Source organism: Cydia splendana, chromosome 16 (assembly GCF_910591565.1).
Source record: "Cydia splendana chromosome 16, ilCydSple1.2, whole genome shotgun sequence".
In the NCBI taxonomy this organism is placed as follows: domain Eukaryota; kingdom Metazoa; phylum Arthropoda; class Insecta; order Lepidoptera; family Tortricidae; genus Cydia; species Cydia splendana.
The window spans coordinates 14279747-14302850 of NC_085975.1; the positions used below are offsets into that span (position 1 = coordinate 14279747).

The 23104-nt window shown below is 38.9% G+C and overlaps 1 protein-coding gene across 1 annotated transcript in view; it reads right to left on the minus strand.

The window, feature by feature from the left end:
- Window positions 1-531: 531 nt before the first annotated feature.
- LOC134798384 (adipokinetic hormone/corazonin-related peptide receptor variant I-like) overlaps window positions 532-23104 on the minus strand; it is a 141817-nt gene continuing 119244 nt past the window's right edge. The window contains exons 5-9 of the mRNA XM_063770800.1: window positions 18932-19075; window positions 17269-17432; window positions 7382-7505; window positions 3640-3784; window positions 532-2981 (exon numbers count right to left, since the gene is read on the minus strand). Of these exons, the coding sequence (XP_063626870.1) occupies window positions 2790-2981; window positions 3640-3784; window positions 7382-7505; window positions 17269-17432; window positions 18932-19075 (769 nt within the window). The 3' untranslated portion in view covers window positions 532-2789. The remainder of the gene's footprint in view (window positions 2982-3639; window positions 3785-7381; window positions 7506-17268; window positions 17433-18931; window positions 19076-23104) is intronic.

Consider the following 23104-nt stretch of genomic DNA (forward strand, 5'->3'; position numbering starts at 1 on the left):
CGTGTATATACAAAAAAAACTTAAGTTATAGCTGCTTAAAATATAAATTAATCATCCTAAATTGGAATGTTTGTAACCATGACCTATGAGTATTCTTTTTGACCTCACTAAAATTACGTCTATCTAAATTAAGAACATTTAGAACATTAAAAAAAATAATCCTTAAAATTTATAACATTAAAAATGCCGAATCACACTGTTTCTCAATATTAACATTATTTTTAGTGCGTCATTTTTTATTACGCATTATATGAATATAAGTAGAACTAAGTAGTACCATACAATCAAATATGTAGATAGTTTGATATCTGGGTGCCTAGCCAACGTACCAATCGTTTACGCTTCGTAGCATAGTGTAGTCACCTCTCCCTATCACTCTTCCATATTAGTGCCATAGAGACCGCGTTTCTTTCGCTACGGAGCGTAATCGATTGGCACGTTGGGCCATTTTGTACCTTGTCACTTGAGGATCTCACATTATTATTGTCATTATGGCTTAAATTCAAATTGGTCAACTCCAATAAATATTTTTGCATTCCAATTTTGAGTTCATTTGCAACCTACAAGAAAATAGCGTGAACGGTTATAATTTTTTTTTAAAGTTCTAGCAATTATTTTTTCATATTGGGGAAAGTCGCAAATTCGCGAACACATGTGATAAATACGAGTACGTCAGCCTTTATGCGATCAAAAACGAAAAATATTAATATTTGCTTGTCAAAGCAAACGCCACTACCCACCATTCCATTCCATTAACAATCCCGTGTGGTGACTGTGCATACTCGTATTTCAATTTGATTTACATCTACATACTTACATTTTCAGATACGAAGAACTATTTAAAAATGAGATTCGCAAGTTTATTCGAAAGTCTGTCAGTAACTTTATTGGCTATTTACATAAAATAGGTTTAAAACAGTTTATTTCTCACTCCAAAATCATCACTGCTTTTGTTAGGCTTTTGTGATTTAGGTTAGATATTTTATTGGAATGAGGTCACACCTTGTATAGTGAAGGTTTGGAAGTAATTAGAAGTTTAATTACAAACGGTAGCTCGGCTACTTAAATATGGATAATGCCATTATGCGTACATAAGATAACTATTCAGTTTTTTCGTGATTTTTTATTAATATCAACCACCAGATAGTGGATAATAACAAAATTCATAAACGTACGTTATTTACACTCTTATTCAAAAAGTTTTATAAATTACAAAATAGGTATTTCTATATTGTACAAACATTACATACGCTTCAACAAGGAATGTACCCAAACTTCACACGTTTCATCAATCATTCAATGGAATCCTCAAACTGCTATGTTTAAAAACAATGTTGATAAGTCCATAAACCCTTTACCACTGACAGTTCAAAAATGACAATCGAATGTTACTCTTACTGATCGAAATAGAACACATGTTTGAAGTGCCGTATGTGGGAAATATATATCCCTTAGCCAGGTAAAGGGTTAACAAACAACCACTCACTTGCTGAATCAACCAACTGAAAGTTATGATTTTATGAAATTAGTATAACTTGTTTTTAACTTATTATTTATTATCTACAGGTCACGTAAAACTCTTCTCTCTTAGTTCATTCCTAGTAAGGTTCTAAAGTGTCATTCTATGGAACTTGCTAACTAAATGTAAACAAAAGTCACTAGTAAATTCATCATTCTTTCGGCGCGATTCGGGAGATGATTTAGAGATTCACTAGATATTCTCGCATTAATTTTTCCTCAGGGACAGATAAGCAAGCTATCAGCACCATATATGTATATTAAATAGGTTCAAGGGAGAATGCTCGACAATCGCTTAAACCTTCAGTATAATTCACATTGTATTCTTTGAGTGGATGAACCTTTGAACATAATATAGAATACCTAAGCAATAAGTTTAAAGAAATTACTTCAGAAGAGAGTATCGTAGGGACTGTATATGTACTTATACTGGAATGCATTACTTATTGGACTAAAAGGCAAAAGCTGAGTAATGGTCCGACGACCAACGTGGTACCTTAAAGGACAGTTTTCCTCATTTTGTGTATGTGTACCGAACCTCTGAAATATGACCACATATAATCTGGAATGTTCCAATTTAACGTGTAAAAACCAGGACTAACGACAGTATTCAGCAGATTATTTTTCATACCAATGTTCTAACTTAAAGTGCTATAGGGCCAAATACATACATGACGATACAACCTCCGAAGGTTTATCCAATTCTCCAGTATCATCACAACCCAAATCCAAAGACAGTAGCGGATTTGAAGTATTGGCCGCTCTAGGCCCCAGGCCTTTTAGTAACTACTAACTGCCCGTTTCTCAGCAGCCATCATGTAGACTGCCGCCTTGCTGCCGCCCCCTTATGTCTTGCCGCCGTAGGCCCGGGCCTACTGGGCCTTAGAGCAAATCCGCCACTGTCCAACAGAGTGGCATTAATGTCCAATTGTCCAATGCTCATGTCCGCTGTTAAACTTCTGGCGCGTGTGCACGAAGCGGAGCCATCACGCGCGCGGGTGCAATTGTAGGTAAAATCCGCCGCGTCAGTTGGCGTCGCGTCGCTCATACCATGTTTCGTTTACCCGCTCAATCGCTCCGTGCATACGCACCAGCTAGCGAACGCTATAAAAGGCCGAAGCCTACCGAGACGCACGCCATGAAAATAATCAACATAAATCGATTTCCTTCCTGAGGTATTCTAGATACAAGTCGAAACATCTCACAAGCGTAGCTTTAAGCTTTCCTGTGAGCTTTCCGGCTTAAGCACACACAGATAGAACATGAATGATCTAAACGATCCCATTGTCAACGTATTTGTTATTGTTGTTGTGGTGTTTGTGTCCATTGTGCGTCACGTAGGAGTCCCGGCGGCCGTGCAGGGAGTGCCGCGCGCGCGCGAGCGCCGACGCGGATATCTCCATGGAGTCTCCGAAGGGAAGCCGCGAGCCGCGCCGCGCGCTGCTGCCGCGACACCGCGTGTGCTGAAAACAGACAATACCAAGTTACAGAAATTGTAATTCGATTTTGGATATCACCAAGTTACAGTAGATATTAGGGATGTCCACGAAAACACGAACTTGACAATTTAAAATAATTTGATCAATTGGATCTTATAAATCTAGTTAGGTTAAAAGTTACGGCCCGATTCGAACTTTAAGATACGTCAATTAATAGATTTAGAAAGGATAGGGATTAGATACGTCAGTATCAAATGTGACGTTTATTCAAAACAAAAACGCAACTTTTTACACTGACACATCTAAGGGGTCGTCCAGAAATCATGTGATCATATTTGGTCTATTTTTAACCCCTCCCCCTCCCCGTTGGTGAGATATTTGGTGATCCCCCCATCTGCAACAAGATCACGTGATAATTATGAGGCGTTTCGATAAATGTTTTTTATTGGGTAAATGTATATACGCATATAAAATAGAGCGGATTATTTGATCTGATTAAATTTTTGAGTGCTATTGTTGTTTTTGGCTTCCCCGCTTTTAAAAAAATAACACGTGATATCTGCTCTGACCCCCCCTCCCCCATCGTGATCATTCGTGATATTTTTCTTACCCCCACCCCCCTCTAAACGATCACATGATTTCTGGACGACCCCTAATCCAAGCAGTAAAAAAAGATTGTTACCGGCCCAGTCCGCCACGACCACCGGTTGCGGTTGAAGATGCCGTACACGATGGGGTTCGCGCACGAGTTGGTACAGGAGAACAGCCACATGGCCTTCTGGAACGCCGGGTCCAAACCTTTCACGAATTCCTTGTCCACCCAATACCTGGAAAGAAACCTGGAAAAGTTAAATTTTGGTTTGAAATGTGACCACTGCACGTAACTGAGAAGAGAAACTATGAATATTAAAAGTATAAAAACATTTAAATCCATATTAACTCACATTTATAGACGGGTCTAACGCGAATTTTATTCAATTACCTTGATTTAGCGACGTTTCGACACAGGTTTCACTGGTCGTCAACACTTAAATCAATAAATAAAAGAAGGCTTTAGTAAGTAATATTTATTTAAATTTGGTATGATTGCTGTCATGACATTCGTGACCGGGTGGTTTAGGGGTTATGGGGTCGGGCACGATAACTTTTTTGGGGTATTCTACTGAAAAGCAAATGCCTAAATTATGACTGATTAAAACAAACCAATAATATCTAATTAATTGAGGCTTGTAGCACGGATTTAGGATCAAAGGAATAGGAATAAAGTCTACATCTCGTTATTCCTACTAATAGATACTTAAATACTTTAAATAAATAAATAAAATTAATAGGTATTATAGGGACATTCAGTACACAAATTGACTAAGTCCCACGGTAAGCTCAAGAAGGCTTGTGTTGTGGGCACTCAGACAGGATATATATGTATAATATACAAGTACTTAAATACATAGAAAACATCCATAATCCACAAATATCTCTGTTCATCACACAAATAAATGCCCTCACCGGGATTCGAACCCAGGACCATCGGCTTCATAGGCAGGGTCACTACCCACTAGGCCAGACCGGTCGGTCCTTTATCCACTTATATGTATAATAAATCGACATTTGTTTTATTTACAAATTTAATTGTGATTAAATCCCGGTTCGATGCGAGGGTTTACTGGAAGTCTCTACCTATGCGAGAAAGGAAAAAGGCTTAAAAAGTATTCGTGAAGGGTAGCCCTAAAAATAATTATTAAATATTTTGACTAATTCTACAACCTAATTTTCTACTATTCGTATAATTTTAGTATGATTCGAGTCCCGAAAAAAGCGCCAGCTGGTATAAAATATTGGCCAAAAATGAAAATATAGTTTACAAAGAAGCGTTTATCCATTTTTTCGATTGTAATTCGAAGCCGGTGGAACAAGATATTAAGAAAGTTAAGTAAAGTTAAAATGGACGTCAAACCTAATAAGTAGTACGGCTTATATCTGATTCACGTCAAAGACGAATCTTACGATATATCAAACGAGAAAATCCGTCAAGTCGCTAACGATAGGTGCCTGACGATAGTGACGATGCATAATAAACAGAATAAAAAAATAAACGCCAAATCTCGCAAAATTGTATTCAGGTGACATCTATTCTGTCAGGATATGCTTTCGAGCAACACGGAAGGGAGGCGGCATTCGCACTATTTCCCCTCTGCCTAGGTACAAGATCAACTGATCTAGCGCGGGTAATAAAACTAGTTGCGCTCGGATTTTTCACCAGACCAAGTCCAGTCGCGTGAGTGAACACGGCAGCAGAAAAAATGCCTAATTGATGCTCGGTTTTTTGTTGTAAAAAGAGGTCGGGGACATCAAATTTACAAAAAGAAGGTGTTACATTTGACATGTAATAATTTTTTTACATATCATACGTTTAATTACATTTAAACACAATTATTATATTTTAGTCACATGTAATTGTTGGATTTATCGATTTTTCTCGCCCAGTACAAATTGCGGATCGGTCGAGCGACAAATCTGACTTCTCATCTCTCAGAAAACAATAAAATTCTTCGACTAAAATGTGTAAGTGTACGTGTTGTGACACTTGTGACTCGTCCGTACACAAAAAGAGATCGAGGTTTGCAAGATTTGTCTTTGACGTGTGTCATATTCTATGTATTTGTGTCGTCATTACAGATTGGATTTTGTATGTAAGTGTGTGATAAGTGCGACTGTGTGCACCTTTCCCCCCGCAAAAAATGGCAGAAAGATTTGTAAGGTGAGATATCGCTTGGGCCCCTCCCTTCCGATGTGTCGGAATCCGGTGTTGCTCGAAGGTTGTGATGTAGTAGTCTGCTTACTACTGTAAATATTCACAACAATGCTCATGGTTGAACAATTTCTGAATATTCAAGTAACAGAGGTACAAGCCTGAGGCACAAACGTAACGTTAAAATCACAATTACGCTCAGGAACAGCAAATTAATTTAATATAGAATTTTAGACAATAATAATAACTGGAGCGTAGTAAACACGCTACTACGAAGCCGCACAGAATTTCCATTTTTGCGCGATTGTATGCGAGTCAGGATCCGGAGCGAGCCAATGTAACATATGAGATCTCGAGATCTGAGGAGGTAACTATGCCTTAGGGCGCGTTCAGAAAGCATGTGATCATATTTTGCCATCTTTAAGACGCAGCGTTTCGAGAAAAGGTAGGTAGCGCCTTTGCGCTTCGCTCTGCTCGTCTTGGCGGATAATCATCGAGACAATTCTAATAACCCCAAAAACAATTCGTTTGCGTTGTTTTATCACAGAGTTCCCATGGCCACCTCCTGTCTCCAACGATCAGCTCCATGTCATCATAATATTGCATTTTCATCCGATTTACATATGTATGTAAATTTTTACCTCAATCGGAAATCAGGAAGTGGGTCAAAAGTCAAAAGCTTCCGAGATTAAATAAAAGCTCATAAAAACACGTAAAAATACGTCGTAAAATATAAAATAAAACACTGGTAGGTGGTAGGTATAACCAGGGTACGAAGTGCTCTATTTTTTAGCTATATTGAGATTTCGAGAGGAATAGTGAAATATCGAAAACAATTCAATAGCAAACAAATAAATTTAATAATTTAATGAAAATGTCTGAAAATATTGAATCATATATAGTTACCTATATTGAATATTGTACCATACTCTTCACTTAATTCGCAAATCGTGGGGATCTTTCTCTTTTAGGTACTCCAATGAAGGCGTAATTAGAGTGACAAGGAAAGATGCCTGCTATTAGCGAACTTCGATTTTTGCGGTTATAGCCCAGGCGGCCTAGCCAAGGTGACACTGACAATCGCTTGCACTTCGCCATCGAATCGGTATCTCTATCGCTCTTCCATATTAGTGTGACAGTGACAGTTGCGTTTCGTTCGCTACGGAGCGATAGCGATTGGCATGTTGTTTACGGGGCCAGATGTCAACAATTCCTTTGTAGCCATAACTTTGCCCAAATATGACTTTAATGTATAGGTATCCTATAGGACAATAAACATCCAGATACACAAAGAACTCTTCTACTAATTTCGTGTTCACGATCGGATCAGTAGGTACTATTTGTCAAAGTTCGTGTTTAGGACTATAAAAAATAAAAGCCTTACAAATATTGTTCATTACAAGATTAATAGATGAGCAAGCGAATCCGATTTTTTAGGGTTCGGTAGTCAACTAGGAACCCTTATAGTTTCGCCATGATAAATAGCTATCCCTCCATGTCAATCGGGAACTGGGAGCTTAGACAAGATGACAATCGTTCGCAAAGAAACGAAAATAACGAAATTGAATCGCGGTAGACCCATGACAATGTAATTAAATAGAATGACATTCAAACACAGTGTATATTGTTCGTGAATAAAATAAATGAAATGAAATAAATACAGATAAACTCTTACCACAGACAGTAGCAGTAATACGGTGACCAGCAGGTGAAGAACACTATGACGATAGTGACCGTCATCTTGAGCGTCCGCGCCCGCGCTCGCCCGAGTATACCCACGCCGCTCCGACGCATGTTATCTGTGAACATGTCAAAGCAAATAAATAAATAAAATTCAATCATCCGAAAAAAATATCATCGGCCGACTTTGTGGAGGGTTTGTGGGATTTCGCACTTTCGGTATATAGAAAAAAGGGAAACAATCTTGACGTGTCTTTTTATTGAAAAATACTTTTGAAAAATAAGTCAGGGCAAATATGTAACAATTATTATGATATACGATTATTTACATTCTTTTGCTTTCATAAGTAATAAGGAAAATAGTTACTGATTTTTAAAAAGCGTTTTTCAATTAAAAGGCACGTCATGATCGCGTAGTCTTTTTCTAATGCTAATAAAAACGAACTATAAAGGAGGTATATACCGTATATATAATCATAGGTTTAATTAGGTTACATTTAATAATAAAATTAGTCTATACTAACTACAAATCTTAAGAAAATAAAACCCGTTCTGAGCCAGCATGTCGGGTCGAAAGGTCCCCATTACACTAGCAGCCCGCTGTATCGCGATAGAGACCTGTTATATTATTGGAGTCCAAGAATTGTAATGTTTTTCCACTAAAACCTTGTGTTTGATATTGCCTGCGCTGTAGACTAATTCCTAGTACATATCAATAATTTCCAGGTAAGTATGTGAGTTATGCTCAAAAGAAAATAACCCACATCATCCAAATTGAATGATTATCCTGTGTAATTTCGAGTTATTTAGTGAAGATAGATTATGGCGCGTTGTTTGTTTCATCCGCTACTCCCAGCAAATGTCGGAAACTGTTTGAAAACCTCGTATCTCCAAATGGTTTTCGAAATAGAACATTTAAAAAAAATGAATAATCCTAATTGATCCTGACTGACTGACTGACTGACTGTACCAGCAGCGTTATAAAAAAAATGTCTTACGAAGGTCGATGACATCGTAAAGTATGTGAAAACGAAGACCGGATTCATCCTGAGGGTCGCGAAGTTGGAATCTCGACACAATGCGAATTTTAATTCGTTTGTGGTGAGCGTTCCGACTGACCGACCTTCACCAAGGAGGAGTTTTGGCCGAAGGGTGTCAAGTTTCGGCGGTTCCGCGGCCGGCTCCCTGACACTGCGGGGTTGCGTAATGCACCGCAGCCATAATGTGATATGTAGTGTTTAGTTTTAAAATATATTTTTATAATATGTATGCTAGTTTTAAGGTATTTATGTATGGGCCATTAGTTGCCTGGAATAAAGATTTTCATTTCATTTCATTATTACAAAATAATTTACACTGTAGTCAATATCAAAATAAACAATATGAGGCGGTGGTATTGAAATTTGAACATTATTAATTATAGGTAAGGTAAACGTTCTGGTGCTCGACGCGGTCCCAGTACATGTCATCTTGAAACTTAAGTAATTGTCAATAGAGGTGACAGCAAGGTGTCATCTATTGGCCATTAGCATGTCGAGCACTAGTACGTTTATCTTACGGACCAAAGGCGTTCATTGCGAAACTAGGCTATTCTATAGTCGGCGCAACGTAATAACCAATAAGTAATATTTAGAGATGACTTGCAAATAGCAAAATTAATTTTGATTTACATTCACATGTATCTACTTAAATGGGCTCGAGTATTTCAATTCAAACTCATGTTATTAAATCTGATCAAATAACTATTATATTATATAAGGCATACATAATCTTTTCATTCATCTCTAACGATATTCTCATTGAACGACTTTAAGTTCAAAACGTCTTTAGAAATACATACATCATTATTCGATTATCCTTCAGTTTTAAATATAAGTACTTACCTCTACCTTTTCAATTAAAGTAGGTATACATATGTAGGTAGGTAGTAGGTTTGTGTCGGCAACTAAAGGCGGGATTCCACCAGTGTGCGGCACTGTGCGGCACAAGTATGTTCAGTATAAAAATGGTTGTGCCGTACAGTGCCGCACAGTTAGAATCTGGTGGAGATAATTAGATGGTTGTGATTCTCGCTCCAGATCCTACCTGCTCAAACATATCTCCTTGGCAAATTCAACGGGGCAACGCTGTTAAGACCTATCCAGACGGGGACAATTTTTCGCCAATCTGATGAAATTGTCCGATCAAATCAGGCCGTGCGGACTCAAACTCCAATTTGGCTCGCCGAATTCGACCGCTGATTATGACCGATATTACCGATAAAATAGGGTGCGAACGCAAGAATACCAATTTGTGACGCTAGTATTCGCGTTTGGGGGCATTATTTTAATTTAGAGCGCTCAAATATCACCATGAATTTAAAATTGGTGAACATGGCCAAATTGGCGTTTCAAAGTCAAAGTCAAAATATACTTTATTCATATAGGCCTAGCAACAAGCACTTATGAAAGTTTCAGTTCGCACGGCCTGATTTGATCGGACAATTTAATCAGGTTGGCAAAAAATTGTTCCCGTCTGAACAGGCCTTTAGTCTCATGGAGACGTTTGGGCCGGCTACGGTCTGGGGTGCCGGGTGGCACCTTAGCTTATTTTAATTTAGTGGTTAAATCTTTATTTACATAAAGGTGGTTATTATTATTATTTAGTGGTTAACATTGATGTAGCCTGTTGCGGATTACATCATTTGTTAGAAGGTGAAGAAGCTTGTAGCTGATTTGTTTTTGTGTCCACTTGACGAAGCCTGCATTGCTGATCAGGAACTATGGATGAACTTGTTTGTACTTATTTATATTTTATTTTATAAAAGATATATTTTATTACTAGTAGTTCGCCCCGAACTGAGAACTCGCGGTTTGCCAAAAATTATATAGAGCGATTGACTTTGTTGCACCTACTTACTCGTATAGTTCGACATAAAATAGTAGAAAATAATTTTCAAGAAAAAAAAAACCGACTTCTAGGGGGGCCGCCGGCCGGTGAAAGATTATTGTACATAGATGGTGCACTATGTAGAAAAGGAGGTAAAACCACCCACTTTTCTAGTAGGTAGCATTTCGTTTCTGTAAGGGTAGTTTTAGTCTCACCTGGTCTCACGAACCCACTTCTCTGATAGCAGTTCGGTTCTGTGAGGATTGCAGTTCGAACCTAACCAAAACCACTTTTCTAGTAGCATTTCGTTTTTGTGAGGATCGCAGTTCAAACTTAACCCAACCCACTTAACCGTGCGTGCGGTGCGGTGTACGGGGGTTTGAACGGGAGCGAGCTAGTAAGTTTGGCATCATTATACTTTATACGTACATTTTATGGTAGGTAATCATAGTGGTTTATTTAGCTTAGGTATCAGTGGTTTTCCGGGTCAAGGTCCGAGTCCGAGTCCGGGTCCGGGCCCAGTTCCGGGTCCAGGACCAAGTCCAGGTCCAAGTCCGGGTCCAGGTCCGGGTTCAGGTCCAGGTCCGGGTTCAGGTCCAGATAAGAGCCCGGATCCGGGTCAGGGCTGACTCCAGGGCCAGCTACGTCAAAATCGAAATTCGAAAACGCCAAACGTGTAGTCATTGAAGAGTTCTGTTCTGATCATCATCAGCAGTTCCATTTCATCAAATGCGACAGTTTTTAATGTAAATTCTTGATTTTCTGATGAAATTACACAAATCTCTATACGCATGCCTTTAAGATTTGACGAGTTCCCTCGATTCCTCATGGATACCATCATCAGACCTCGAGCTTGACAAAAATGTGGCTTAAAAACTTAACTTGCTTAACAAACATAACGAAGAGGACAAATCGCCATGCGTGAACTATGCGTCGTTGAAGAGTTCCGTTCTGATCATCATCAGCAGTTCCACTTCATCAAATGCGACAGTTTTTAATGAAAATGCTTGATTTTCTGATGAAAATACTAAAATCTGTATACGCAGGCCTTTAAGATTTGAGGAATTCCCTCGATTCCTCGTGGATCCCATCATCAGAACTCGAGCTTGACTATAATGTGGCTTAAAAACTTAACTTGCTTAACAAACATAACGAAGAGGACAAATCGCCAAACGTTAACTATGCTTCGTTGAAGAGTTCCGTTCTGATCATCGTCAGCAGTTCCACTTCATCAAATGTCACATTTTGAATGTATATGCTTGATTTGTTGATAAAACACATAAATCACTATATGTATGCCTTTAAGATTTAAGGAGTTCCCTCGATTCCTCATGGATCCCATCATCAGAACTGGGTTTTGACAAAAACGGGACCAATCTGTATGCATATACATACAATCAAAAAAATAATTTTCAAAATCGGTCCAGCAATGACGGAGATATAGAGTAACAAACATTAAAAAAAATCACAATCGAATCTCCTCCTTTTGAGATTTAGAAGTCGGTTAATAAATGAGGGCGCCACTTTCTACGTAGCTGTCACATTTTTCACATAAAATGCTTAAAAATGGCAACAATATATAGTCTGTCAAGCCATTACCGTCAGTAGAAAAAAGGGGCTAAAAAATGTAGGCGCGAAGGGTTATCGTCCCATAGAAAATTCGAATATCGCGCCTTTTTCTAATGACAAACTTGTTTATAGTATGGAAATTTTAGAGTTCCATTTTATTTAATTTCTACTATTTTATGTCCCACTATAAGCGACAATGGATTAAAAATCGCGTGGATATATTACAAGGTCTGTGGAGCCCTTAACTGATACTGTATCTGTGGTAAGCCGAAATATTTGCTGTCAAATACCTATATTATGTTTATTTTTATGTTGCTAATTATTTCAAAATGGTAAACTTAAAAACGATATTATAAAAGTGCAAGCCGAGCACTTTCATTTGATACCAAACTCGACCATACTTTCTTGCAAAAAGATGACAAGATTGACCAGAATAGCAAGACCCCTCACAAATAGCTTTTTAGCCTTCTAAGCTCTTCTAGCTCAGTAACCCTAAGATCGAGCTTGCTCATAATTTAATGACTAAAATATAATGCCCTCAACTACACGTTTACCCAATTTCATTTAAATTAGAACAAATTTACTTAAGTTCTTGAGTATCAAACTATCCTCTGATAGTTTAGCTTAAAAACATCGAAATGCCGGGACGTGCCCCTAGCCAGCCGCGTGTCCCAAGTCGAATGTAAGAACTTCGTTCGCTTCGCTCGCTCGTTCGAAAATAGGCTAAAAAGTAGAATAAAGGATGACTCACGCTAGACCGGGCCGTGCCCGGACCGGGGCGGGCCGGAGCGAGCCGACACAGGGGCTGTCAGGAAAATTGTATCTAAGTCAAACTTAGCCGCAAAACTTTTTAAAACGTACATACTTGTCACATCTCCGTCCCTTGGGGCAAAGTCATCCCGAAAGTTAAAGTTAAGGTTTCTAAACACGAAAAAAGAAGACATTTGAACTTTATTTTTTGCTTAAGGGCATTCTGTAAAATACAACTCACGCAAATATTAAAATACGCTGAGTTAAAATGCAAATTTTGGTTTCAATTTGGCTTCCTACCCAATCCAATTCCTTTTTAGGGTTCCGTACCTCAAAAGGAAAAAACGGAACCCTTATAGGATCACTCGTGCGTCTGTCTGTCTGTCTGTCTGTCTGTCTGTCTGTCTGTCTGTCTGTCTGTCTGTCTGTCTGTCCGTCTGTCACAGCCGATTTTCTCCGGAACTACTGGACCAATCAAGTTGAAATTTGGTACACATATGTAAGTTTGTGACCCAAATACGTATAAGTATGTAACGTAAACAAATGAATTTTAAACATGGGGGCCACTTTTGGGGGGTAAATGAAAAAATGAAGAAAAAAAAATTTTTCAAACTATATCATGTTACATATCAAATGAAAGAGCTTATTGTAAGGATCTCAAATATATTTTTTTTATAATTTTCGAGTAAACAGTTTAGAAGTTATTCAAGAAAATAGGCAAAAAATGACCATTCCCCCCCCCCTTATCTCCGAAACTACTAAGTCTTAAATTTAAAAAAAAATACATAAAATAGGTCTATACCTATAGATGACAGGAAAACCTATTAGAAATGTACAGTCAAGCGTGAGTCGGACTTAATTACAGTTTTTGATCCGACCCCTACGGATTTTTTAAAGAGATTTCACTCACGTTTCACATAAAAAATACATTGTTAACAGTGCCGGATTACTTAGAGTAGTAGTTTTCTTAGAGTAATTGGTGATAATTTTCTGATAAGATAATCATTTTAAATATTTAACGGTCTTACCTACTTACGAGTAATTGTAAGGTCAAATTAAAAATAATGTATAAAAAAATATTTTAAATTGAGAGCTAGCTCAAAGTTTTTTGTACTCATCGACTTTAATGGTTGAATTAATAAAGACTTTGTAACCAATAAGCAAAACAAGCACGTGCTTACGGCACCACGTTCAGGGAGGGCACCAAAATGCCAGGTTGAAAAAGGTGAACAAATTTTAAAATTAGGGACAGACACATCGTTTTTACCACACGATTTTTTTAGCTGTCCAAAAGCTAATTTGCAAAAATAATGGCGCGTAATTCTTTGGGAAACAATCGGTAGCAGTAGAAGAGTCGTGATTACATGCATAGATTCGATTTCAACCCACTCTTTTGCGGTTCGGCGTTAGGTCTTATGCGAGGCCTTCTGCCTTACGGCAAAGTTGATCTTCTGCCTTAATTACACTTGGGCGTGGATCCAAATCCAAGCTTTCCTCTTTCGCAGCTGGGCCTACTGCATTTCTCACACTTCGCCAATTCAATTCCAAGCTCTCTGCTTTCTTGCATATTTTATGCATGAAAACAACCTCGCTGAGACCCTTAAATATCGAGCCCTATGCGAAGCTAGGCTGATAGAAAACTGTCCCATCCCTTCTCTGTATGAAATCCTGGATTCGCGCCTGGTTGGGACTAAAACTAAAATTGCGTTTTTATATCGAAAAATTTTCGCGCTCGCTTCGCTCGCGTTTTCAATTACTTTATAAGGTATGATAAAGGTGACATTCGGGTGGCGACTGCAGCAACATTACTCTGTTGCAACGTTAATGCTGCAGTACTGTCAACTTCCGTGATAAAATGATGTGACTGATTTCCATACTAAAAGTAAAAATGTACAACTGTCTATCATATTGCGTTTTTATATCGAAAAATTTCCGCGCTCGCTTCGCTCGCGTTTCTATTACTTTCTACGCTATGATAAAGGTGACATTCGGGTGGCGACTGCAACAGCATTACGTACTCTGTTGCAACATTACTGCTGCGGCACTGTCAATTTTCGTGATAAAATGATGTGACTGATTTCCATTCTCAGCTGTAATGCGGCAATGAACTTCTCTCAATTTACCAAAAAATCAATGTAATCTTGATGACCCTAGGGAGAGGGGGCACCTAGAAATGCTTAGGGCATCAAAATATCTTAATCCGGCACTGATTGTTAAAAATTGTGTAATATACGGAACCCTTGGAACGCGAGTCCGACTCGCACTTGGCCGGTTTTTTAGTTATTTTTATTACTCGTAAATGAGTTTTACAATAATGTGAATTAAACCGTTTAGCGATGGTTACAAAAGACATCACTCGGTAATAAGATGTATGGGAACCTAATACCGACCCACCTATATACAACTTTGGTAGGAAATAAATAGCTTCATAATATAACTAACTTTTGCCCGCGACTTCGTTAGCGTGGAATTATTAATTTAGGTATACATATATCCTTTCCTCTTAAAGTTAATAGGGTATTATACTGTATTTAAAATAAATTATTTTGCACCAGATAATTATTACTAAAACACAGATAGGTGTTATTTTTAAACACAAGTTCTATTTAATAAATCGGATAGAAATATAAAAAGTACTTAGGTGAGTTGACCGTGACGTCACGATGTAATGTTTCATATAAATTCCATATTAGCAAATCGTTTTGACAGTTCTAAAAAAGTAACTGATTTGACTAATAGGAAAATACCCTATTGTGAACGCCTTGCCTTTTTTATTTGTTCGAGGTTAGACGTGACTTGGAAAGCGTATGCAGAATCAAGATTCAGTTTGTTCATTGGCAAAGTTATACTTATAAAGTACTTTATTCATTAATAAACAAGTGAAATAACCAAGAAATATAGTTAATTAAATTAGCATAATAATAGTTATTTGTTTTACCAGGGGGCCAAGTTGTTGTTTAACCGCTCGTGCTAATATTGATACCCGAGCAAGCGAAAGATTCCAAAATTGAACCACGAGAGTAGCGATTACATTTCATACATATGACATCGGTTACAGGGTTCTTGGCGCTGAATGTGTTAAGAAACAGAGACAGAAAGGTATTGTTTAGTTTAGCTTACCATTGCTGGTGTTGGCTCGGCGTATGATCTCGAGCAGCGCGGCCAGCGAGCAGTAGAGCGTGGACACGAGCAGCAGGAGGTACATCAGCAACATGTTTAGCTTACCATTGCTGGTGTTGGCTCGGCGTATGATCTCGAGCAGCGCGGCCAGCGAGCAGTAGAGCGTGGACACGAGCGGCAGGAGGTACATCAGCAACATGTTTAGCTTACCATTGCTGGTGTTGGCTCGGCGTATGATCTCGAGCAGCGCGGCCAGCGAGCAGTAGAGCGTGGACACGAGCAGCAGGAGGTACATCAGCAACATGTTTAGCTTACCATTGCTGGTGTTGGCTCGGCGTATGATCTCGAGCAGCGCGGCCAGCGAGCAGTAGAGCGTGGACACGAGCAGCAGGAGGTACATCAGCAACATGTTTAGCTTACCATTGCTGGTGTTGGCACGGCGTATGATCTCGAGCAGCGCGGCCAGCGAGCAGTAGAGCGTGGACACGAGCAGCAGGAGGTACATCAGCAACATGTTTAGCTTACCATTGCTGGTGTTGGCACGGCGTATGATCTCGAGCAGCGCGGCCAGCGAGCAGTAGAGCGTGGACACGAGCGGCAGGAGGTACATCAGCAACATGTTTAGCTTACCATTGCTGGTGTTGGCTCGGCGTATGATCTCGAGCAGCGCGGCCAGCGAGCAGTAGAGCGTGGACACGAGCAGCAGGAGGTACATCAGCAACATGTTTAGCTTACCATTGCTGGTGTTGGCACGGCGTATGATCTCGAGCAGCGCGGCCAGCGAGCAGTAGAGCGTGGACACGAGCGGCAGGAGGTACATCAGCAACATGTTTATCTTACCATTGCTGGTATTGGCTCGGCGTATGATCTCGAGCAGCGCGGCCAGCGAGCAGTAGAGCGTGGACACGAGCGGCAGGAGGTACATCAGCAACATGTTTAGCTTACCATTGCTGGTGTTGGCTCGGCGTATGATCTCGAGCAGCGCGGCCAGCGAGCAGTAGAGCGTGGACACGAGCGGCAGGAGGTACATCAGCAACATGTTTATCTTACCATTGCTGGTATTGGCTCGGCGTATGATCTCGAGCAGCGCGGCCAGCGAGCAGTAGAGCGTGGACACGAGCGGCAGGAGGTACATCAGCAACATGTTTAGCTTACCATTGCTGGTGTTGGCTCGGCGTATGATCTCGAGCAGCGCGGCCAGCGAGCAGTAGAGCGTGGACACGAGCGGCAGGAGGTACATCAGCAACATGTTTATCTTACCATTGCTGGTATTGGCTCGGCGTATGATCTCGAGCAGCGCGGCCAGCGAGCAGTAGAGCGTGGACACGAGCGGCAGGAGGTACATCAGCAACATGTTTAGCTTACCATTGCTGGTGTTGGCTCGGCGTATGATCTCGAGCAGCGCGGCCAGCGAGCAGTAGAGCGTGGACACGAGCGGCAGGAGGTACATCAGCAACATGTTTATCTTACCATTGCTGGTGTTGGCTCGGCGTATGATCTCGAGCAGCGCGGCCAGCGAGCAGTAGAGCGTGGACACGAGCGGCAGGAGGTACATCAGCAACATGTTTAGCTTACCATTGCTGGTGTTGGCTCGGCGTATGATCTCGAGCAGCGCGGCCAGCGAGCAGTAGAGCGTGGACACGAGCGGCAGGAGGTACATCAGCAACATGTTCAGCAGGAAGTAGCCGAACACGTGCGACTCCGTCGGCAGCGAGCCGTACGATACGCACTGGAAATATCTGGAAACAATAATGAGTAAATCAATAGGGAATATTACGGAAAACTCTGCATAGAGGGCGCCACTACCTCCTCCTCCTCCTCAATTGGAGGAGGGTACGTACAGACGAAAAGTCCGTATTTCCACGTTGAAAGGAAACAATTTGACTACTGCGTGTTTTGTCTCATGAAATAGCCCCCCGCTTTTAAAACCCTTCGTGAATAATAAAGAATGTTTCGTCCAATAGTAATTCATAATTTTTGGAACTTATGTCTGGGCAATAAGGTACAGAACTGCGCCTCAACGAAAATTCAATTTCAACTCACTCATCTGTAAAAAACGATTTCACGGCGTTTATCTTCGCGGTGAAAACTGCGGCCGTAGCACGGTCGCGTTTTTATCATTTGTCACCATGCCTGTCACGTTCTATAAAGTATGATTTAATTCTCTTTGCAAGTATGTAAGTGCGAAAGTGACAGACATAGTGACAGGTGATTTTCTTTTTACTGTTGTTTTGTGTGGCTCGATATCAAACCGACCTAATCCCTTTTTTGCCAAAGTAATCATACGTGAAATTGTGAAGTCACAACATTTAAAACCTCACGCGATTTACCTATAGTTAGGGGTAGAATAGTAGATTGTCACAAGGGAGCAAAATGTTATATTTAGGTACGGCTTGGGCGTGGATTGAATCCTTAGCGTAAATAGTAAGGGATTCAAGTGTTAACGCCGAAGGTGGAAATAATTTTGCTACCATGTGACACACCGCTTTTCACATCACCTATGAGGAAATTATTATGGTTCACAATATTACTTAAGCTAAAAAAATAGTATGCAAGTAATCGATTATGTGCATACTATTTTCATATTTCATTGTGTCAATACGGGAGATCAAGACCGATGGAGACAAAGCACAGGAGCTGCGACAAAGTGGTCACGATCCTCCGTAATGTGGGACCGACAAAGAAGAAAAGATGTGTGGAAAGATTCGCTGGCTATGGATGAGGTCTTGGTGGCTCAGCGCTGGGGTATCGATCCGGAGGCCGTGAGTTCAAATCACCCAAGCCAGTAATTTAATATATCCACTAAAATAAAATGTAATGTATCCACTTTTAAAATTATTCCATGCTTCTTCTTTTTCTTCCTTGCGTTATCCCGGCATTTTGCCACGGCTCATGGGAGCCTAGGCTCCGATTTGACAACTAATCCCAAGAATTGACACAACTAGTAACTACTTACCTACTAGTTTTTACGAAAGCGACTGCCATCTGACCTTCCAACCCAGAGCGTAAACTAGGTCTTATTGGGATTAGTCCGGTTTCCTCACGATGTTTTCCTTCACCGAAAAGCTATAAATATCTAATGATATTTCGTACATAATTTCCGAAAAACCCTATTGATACAGCCGGGGTTTGAACCCGCGACCTCCGGATTGAAAGTCGCACGCTCTTACCGCTAGGCCACCAGCGTTACCGCTAATAAATAAACTATTCCAAGCTTAAAGAAGAAGAAGTCACGTACCCTGCGACGTCAGGATGTTCCTCTACGTGGAATATGAAGCTCTGCGGCAGGCTGGCGAGCGCGGCGCACACCCAGGCCGTGTGCAGCGCGCGCCGCGCGTTCGCCTCCCAAGTCACGTTTAGGGGCTTCAAGATGGCGTAGTATCTGAAAAAAAAATAAACATTTGGGAACAATCTTACACAGATCAACCTAGGACCAACCGGGATTCGAACCCACGACCTCCAGCTTTGTACGCTGGGTCACTACCAACTAGGCTAGGAGGCTGTTTAGTTAAAAATAAGTAATCCTTAATATAGGAATTGATCACTTTATGTATGATATGTATGGTTAGGTTAGGTTTAACTTTTTCGTGATATGTCCAACCGATCATTTCATTAAAGGATTGCCACGCCATGGAATGATTAATTCTAAGATTCGGCCACTGGCCACGACACATAAACGACAGGCTATAATGATAATCTTCTCATCTTGAAGGCGCTATTATAATTACCTATAGAAACTTTGCTGGACGACCCATCAAAGTTAATAATAATATTCATTTATCATTCTCAAATTACTGTTGAATAGTTTGTGAGGTGATGTGTAAAACCTATTGAACTTGGGATATTGACTGTGAGGCGAATTCTATTTTAACGATTTGATATGGTATTCACCTCATTTCGATATGACCTTAAGTCGTGTCATCAATAAGACAACTACTGAATTCATTTCGTAAGCACAAATATTGAAAAATCGTAGCGCTTTTTTAGAACATACCTAATAGTCTGTTCGAGAAACGGAAAACGGTGAAAAATAGAAATAATACTCCTTAAAATACGTGTGATACCTCATTAGATTCGTAATGATGTCTAGAAAAATGTATTCGAAGCGTGTATTAGCACAGAAAAAATTACAAAAGTTATAAACAATAGCAAGTGTAATCGGTATAAGTACTGTAACCGTTCTTGTGGTATTAATAATAAATAATAAATGAATAGATAAACAATAAAAGGGGGAAAAAAGTAGATATTTTTTATTTCCCTAATATCTCAAAAAGTATTAAAATTTAAGAAACCAAAATTAATATTGTAAAAGATGTGGATATTTCCAATCAAACATTCCATACTTGCAGAACTGAATCTCCATTATTTATACTTTCTATTCAACGCTGAACACAGCCCTCCGCGCCTCGTTTTCGAGAAACGCGCGCGGCGTTAAAAACGATTACGTAACATTAAATATAATTTTAAAGATATTAAATATTGATTGAAAAATTTAAAAAAATTACGGTATATTTAAACATGTTAACAAATGTAGCACTTGTATAAATTTATCTTAAAGTTAATTTTTTAATAAGTTATGCAATTGTTAATCAACAAAATTTTCTCGAACATCCTTCTTTATTGAAAATGAAAAAAAAATTATAAATAACTATTGTAAAATTTTGTCGCTTTCTAGGGCCCTTCTCATATACATGCTTAATAAGATCACATTATAAAAGTTTTAATAATGTTCATACTTTGCTTAATATAAGTTTTATAATAACATAGAAAATTGACGAAAAACGAAAAATCAAGGTAAAATTGTAAAATATAAAACAATATTATAACCAAACTATTAATTTTCAGAACTTTTATAATGTGATCTTATTAAGCATATATCTAGGAAGGGCTCTAGAAAGCGAGGAAATTTTACAATAGTTATTTATACATTTTTTTTTCGTTTTCAATAAAGAAGGAATTTCGAGAAAATTTTGTTCATTAACAATTGCCTAACTTGTTGAAAAAGTAACTTTAAGATAAATTTCTGCAAGTATTACATTTGTCGACATGTTTTATATACACCATATTTTTTTAAATTTTTTTTAATGAACATTTAATACCTTTAAAATTATATTTAATGTTACGTAATCGCTTTTTCACGCCGAGCGCGTTTCCCGAAAAGGAGGCGCGGAGGGCTATGTTCAGCGTTGGATAAAAAGTATAAATAATGGAGATACAGTTCTGGAAGTACGGAATGTTTCATTGGAAATATCCTCCTCTTTTACAATATTAATTTTGGTTTCTTAAATATTAATACTTTTTGAGATATTTGGGAAATAAGAAAAATCTACTTTTTTCCCCCCTTTTTTTGTTAATAACTTTTGTAATTTTTTCTGTGCTAATACACGCTTCGAATACATTTTTCTAGACATCATTACGAATCTAATGAGGTATCACACGTATTTTTAGGAGTATTATCTATATTTTTCACCGTTTTCCGTTTCTCGAACAGACTATAATACGGTTGCCAAAATATGAATAATCTCGAGACCTTTCTCTAGTAACTTCATCGACAACATTCGCTCGATAGAAAAAACCACGAACGTAGGTCTAAAACGCACTATAAAAAAAATTTAACTGTTATTTGCACAATAGCTATTAATATGAAAATTTCTTCTAAAAATGCGTAGGTAGTAGAGTTTCGTATCTTTGCCTGCGCTACCTATTTTCGCCTAGTTTGACATCTTCAACTTCAGTTTTAAACGGTGATACGGACCCGGTAATGTTAAACTTTTTACATGATTATATCCTATAACTATTTCTTTTTCATATGAAACTATTATTTAATGGCTAGCTTACGTTTAGAATTCACAATTGGATAAAACATTGGTGAGGGTACTTTGCGTCCATATTGTTGCCAAATTTCGCCTACCCCTAGGGTTGACAAATTTTTTGTACCACATTAATTGGTGGATGAGATTACTTGTTTCCAAATTTAAATATTTTCTTATATTTGGTTATTTTAGTTTACGCTATATGCAAATGTTTATTTCTACTCTTACCGATGTTAAGTAGGTATTTATTATAGTAGGTACAAATAGGTATTTTTATGTCTCACTTTGTGTAAATAAGGTTGATTTGATGTCAATTACGTAATAACAACAATTTTGCAACCATTAAACAATTTTGTTACAAATTTTTTTTTTTTAACTTAGAAATCATTACTCCTCTTTATTTGGCATGTTGGTTAATTTTTGGCAGCCCTAGCTTCATTATAGAAAATGTATGAAAACAACTTCAGACTGTTACCAAACTTCGCCTACTACCCCGTTTTTTAAATATATGCCTGGTCTGGTGTAGTTAAGGTTCACAGTATATTAGCACATTCCAAGGAGATACGGCTTAACATGTGTAAGTCACAGAAAAGTAGGTATTAGCGGCAGGGCATGCCATAGGCGAAGATTGGGAAAAATACCCAAACATCGCCTATTGCCTTTGGGACCATTTTTTACCAACTTAACCGATGAAATTCAAAGTTTTAGTGGTGTATATAATAGTTAAGAGTACTAAAAAACGTTTTTTTTGCCTTAACGGATTAAAATGCTTTCAAGTTTGAGAGATTTTTTTGGGAAAAGTGTCAAAACCCAGGCGAAGATACGAAACTCTACATACCTAATGTTGTTTTTGATCGAACTCATCGTTAGCTTTTTTTTTAAATAACAATTCGGCCGTCCGTGACCGTCCGTTCAGTGCTCAGCGAGCTGTGTTCGGAGAAGGACCCGAACTCACTGCATTTTAATACAAAGTAAGATTGGTGAGGGGTCACTATTGTATCCCAAAAAGTTTTAAGTCATAATGTATTGTTTGTCCGCATTTTCGTTAGTCATAATTTGTTTGGTTCAGAAACGCGTGACTCTTCAGGATTGCCATAAAACAAACCTAACCTATAGGATAACGTTACGAAAATCCGGAAAAGTTAACGGTTTCAGTTTCAGGACTAATGATAATATGACAAACAAAACATTACCTATGACTTAAAAGTTCCGGATGCCGAAAAAAGATTGTCATAGGATGGAACAAACATGTAAGCGATGCGCACAAGGAGGCCAGGGCTAGATTCCAGGACTGGGTTTCGTGTGGTAAGCCTAATGGTGGGTCCGTTTTTGATGCTATGACTCTTAGTCGTAAAATGTTTAAATCTAAACTTAGATGGGTCCAACAACATCAAGAGCAAATAAAAATGGACCTACTTGCCGCACATCACACGAAAAATGATTTTCGAAATTTTTGGAAAATGACCAAAAAGTTGGACACTAGGCCTGGACTTTCTGTAAGCGTGGAAGGAATTTCAGATCCCAAGGGCATTGCAAATGTATTTAAGGACCATTTCAATGTTAAACCTGCTGTCTCGCCCGTTGACGGGCGGCGGCGG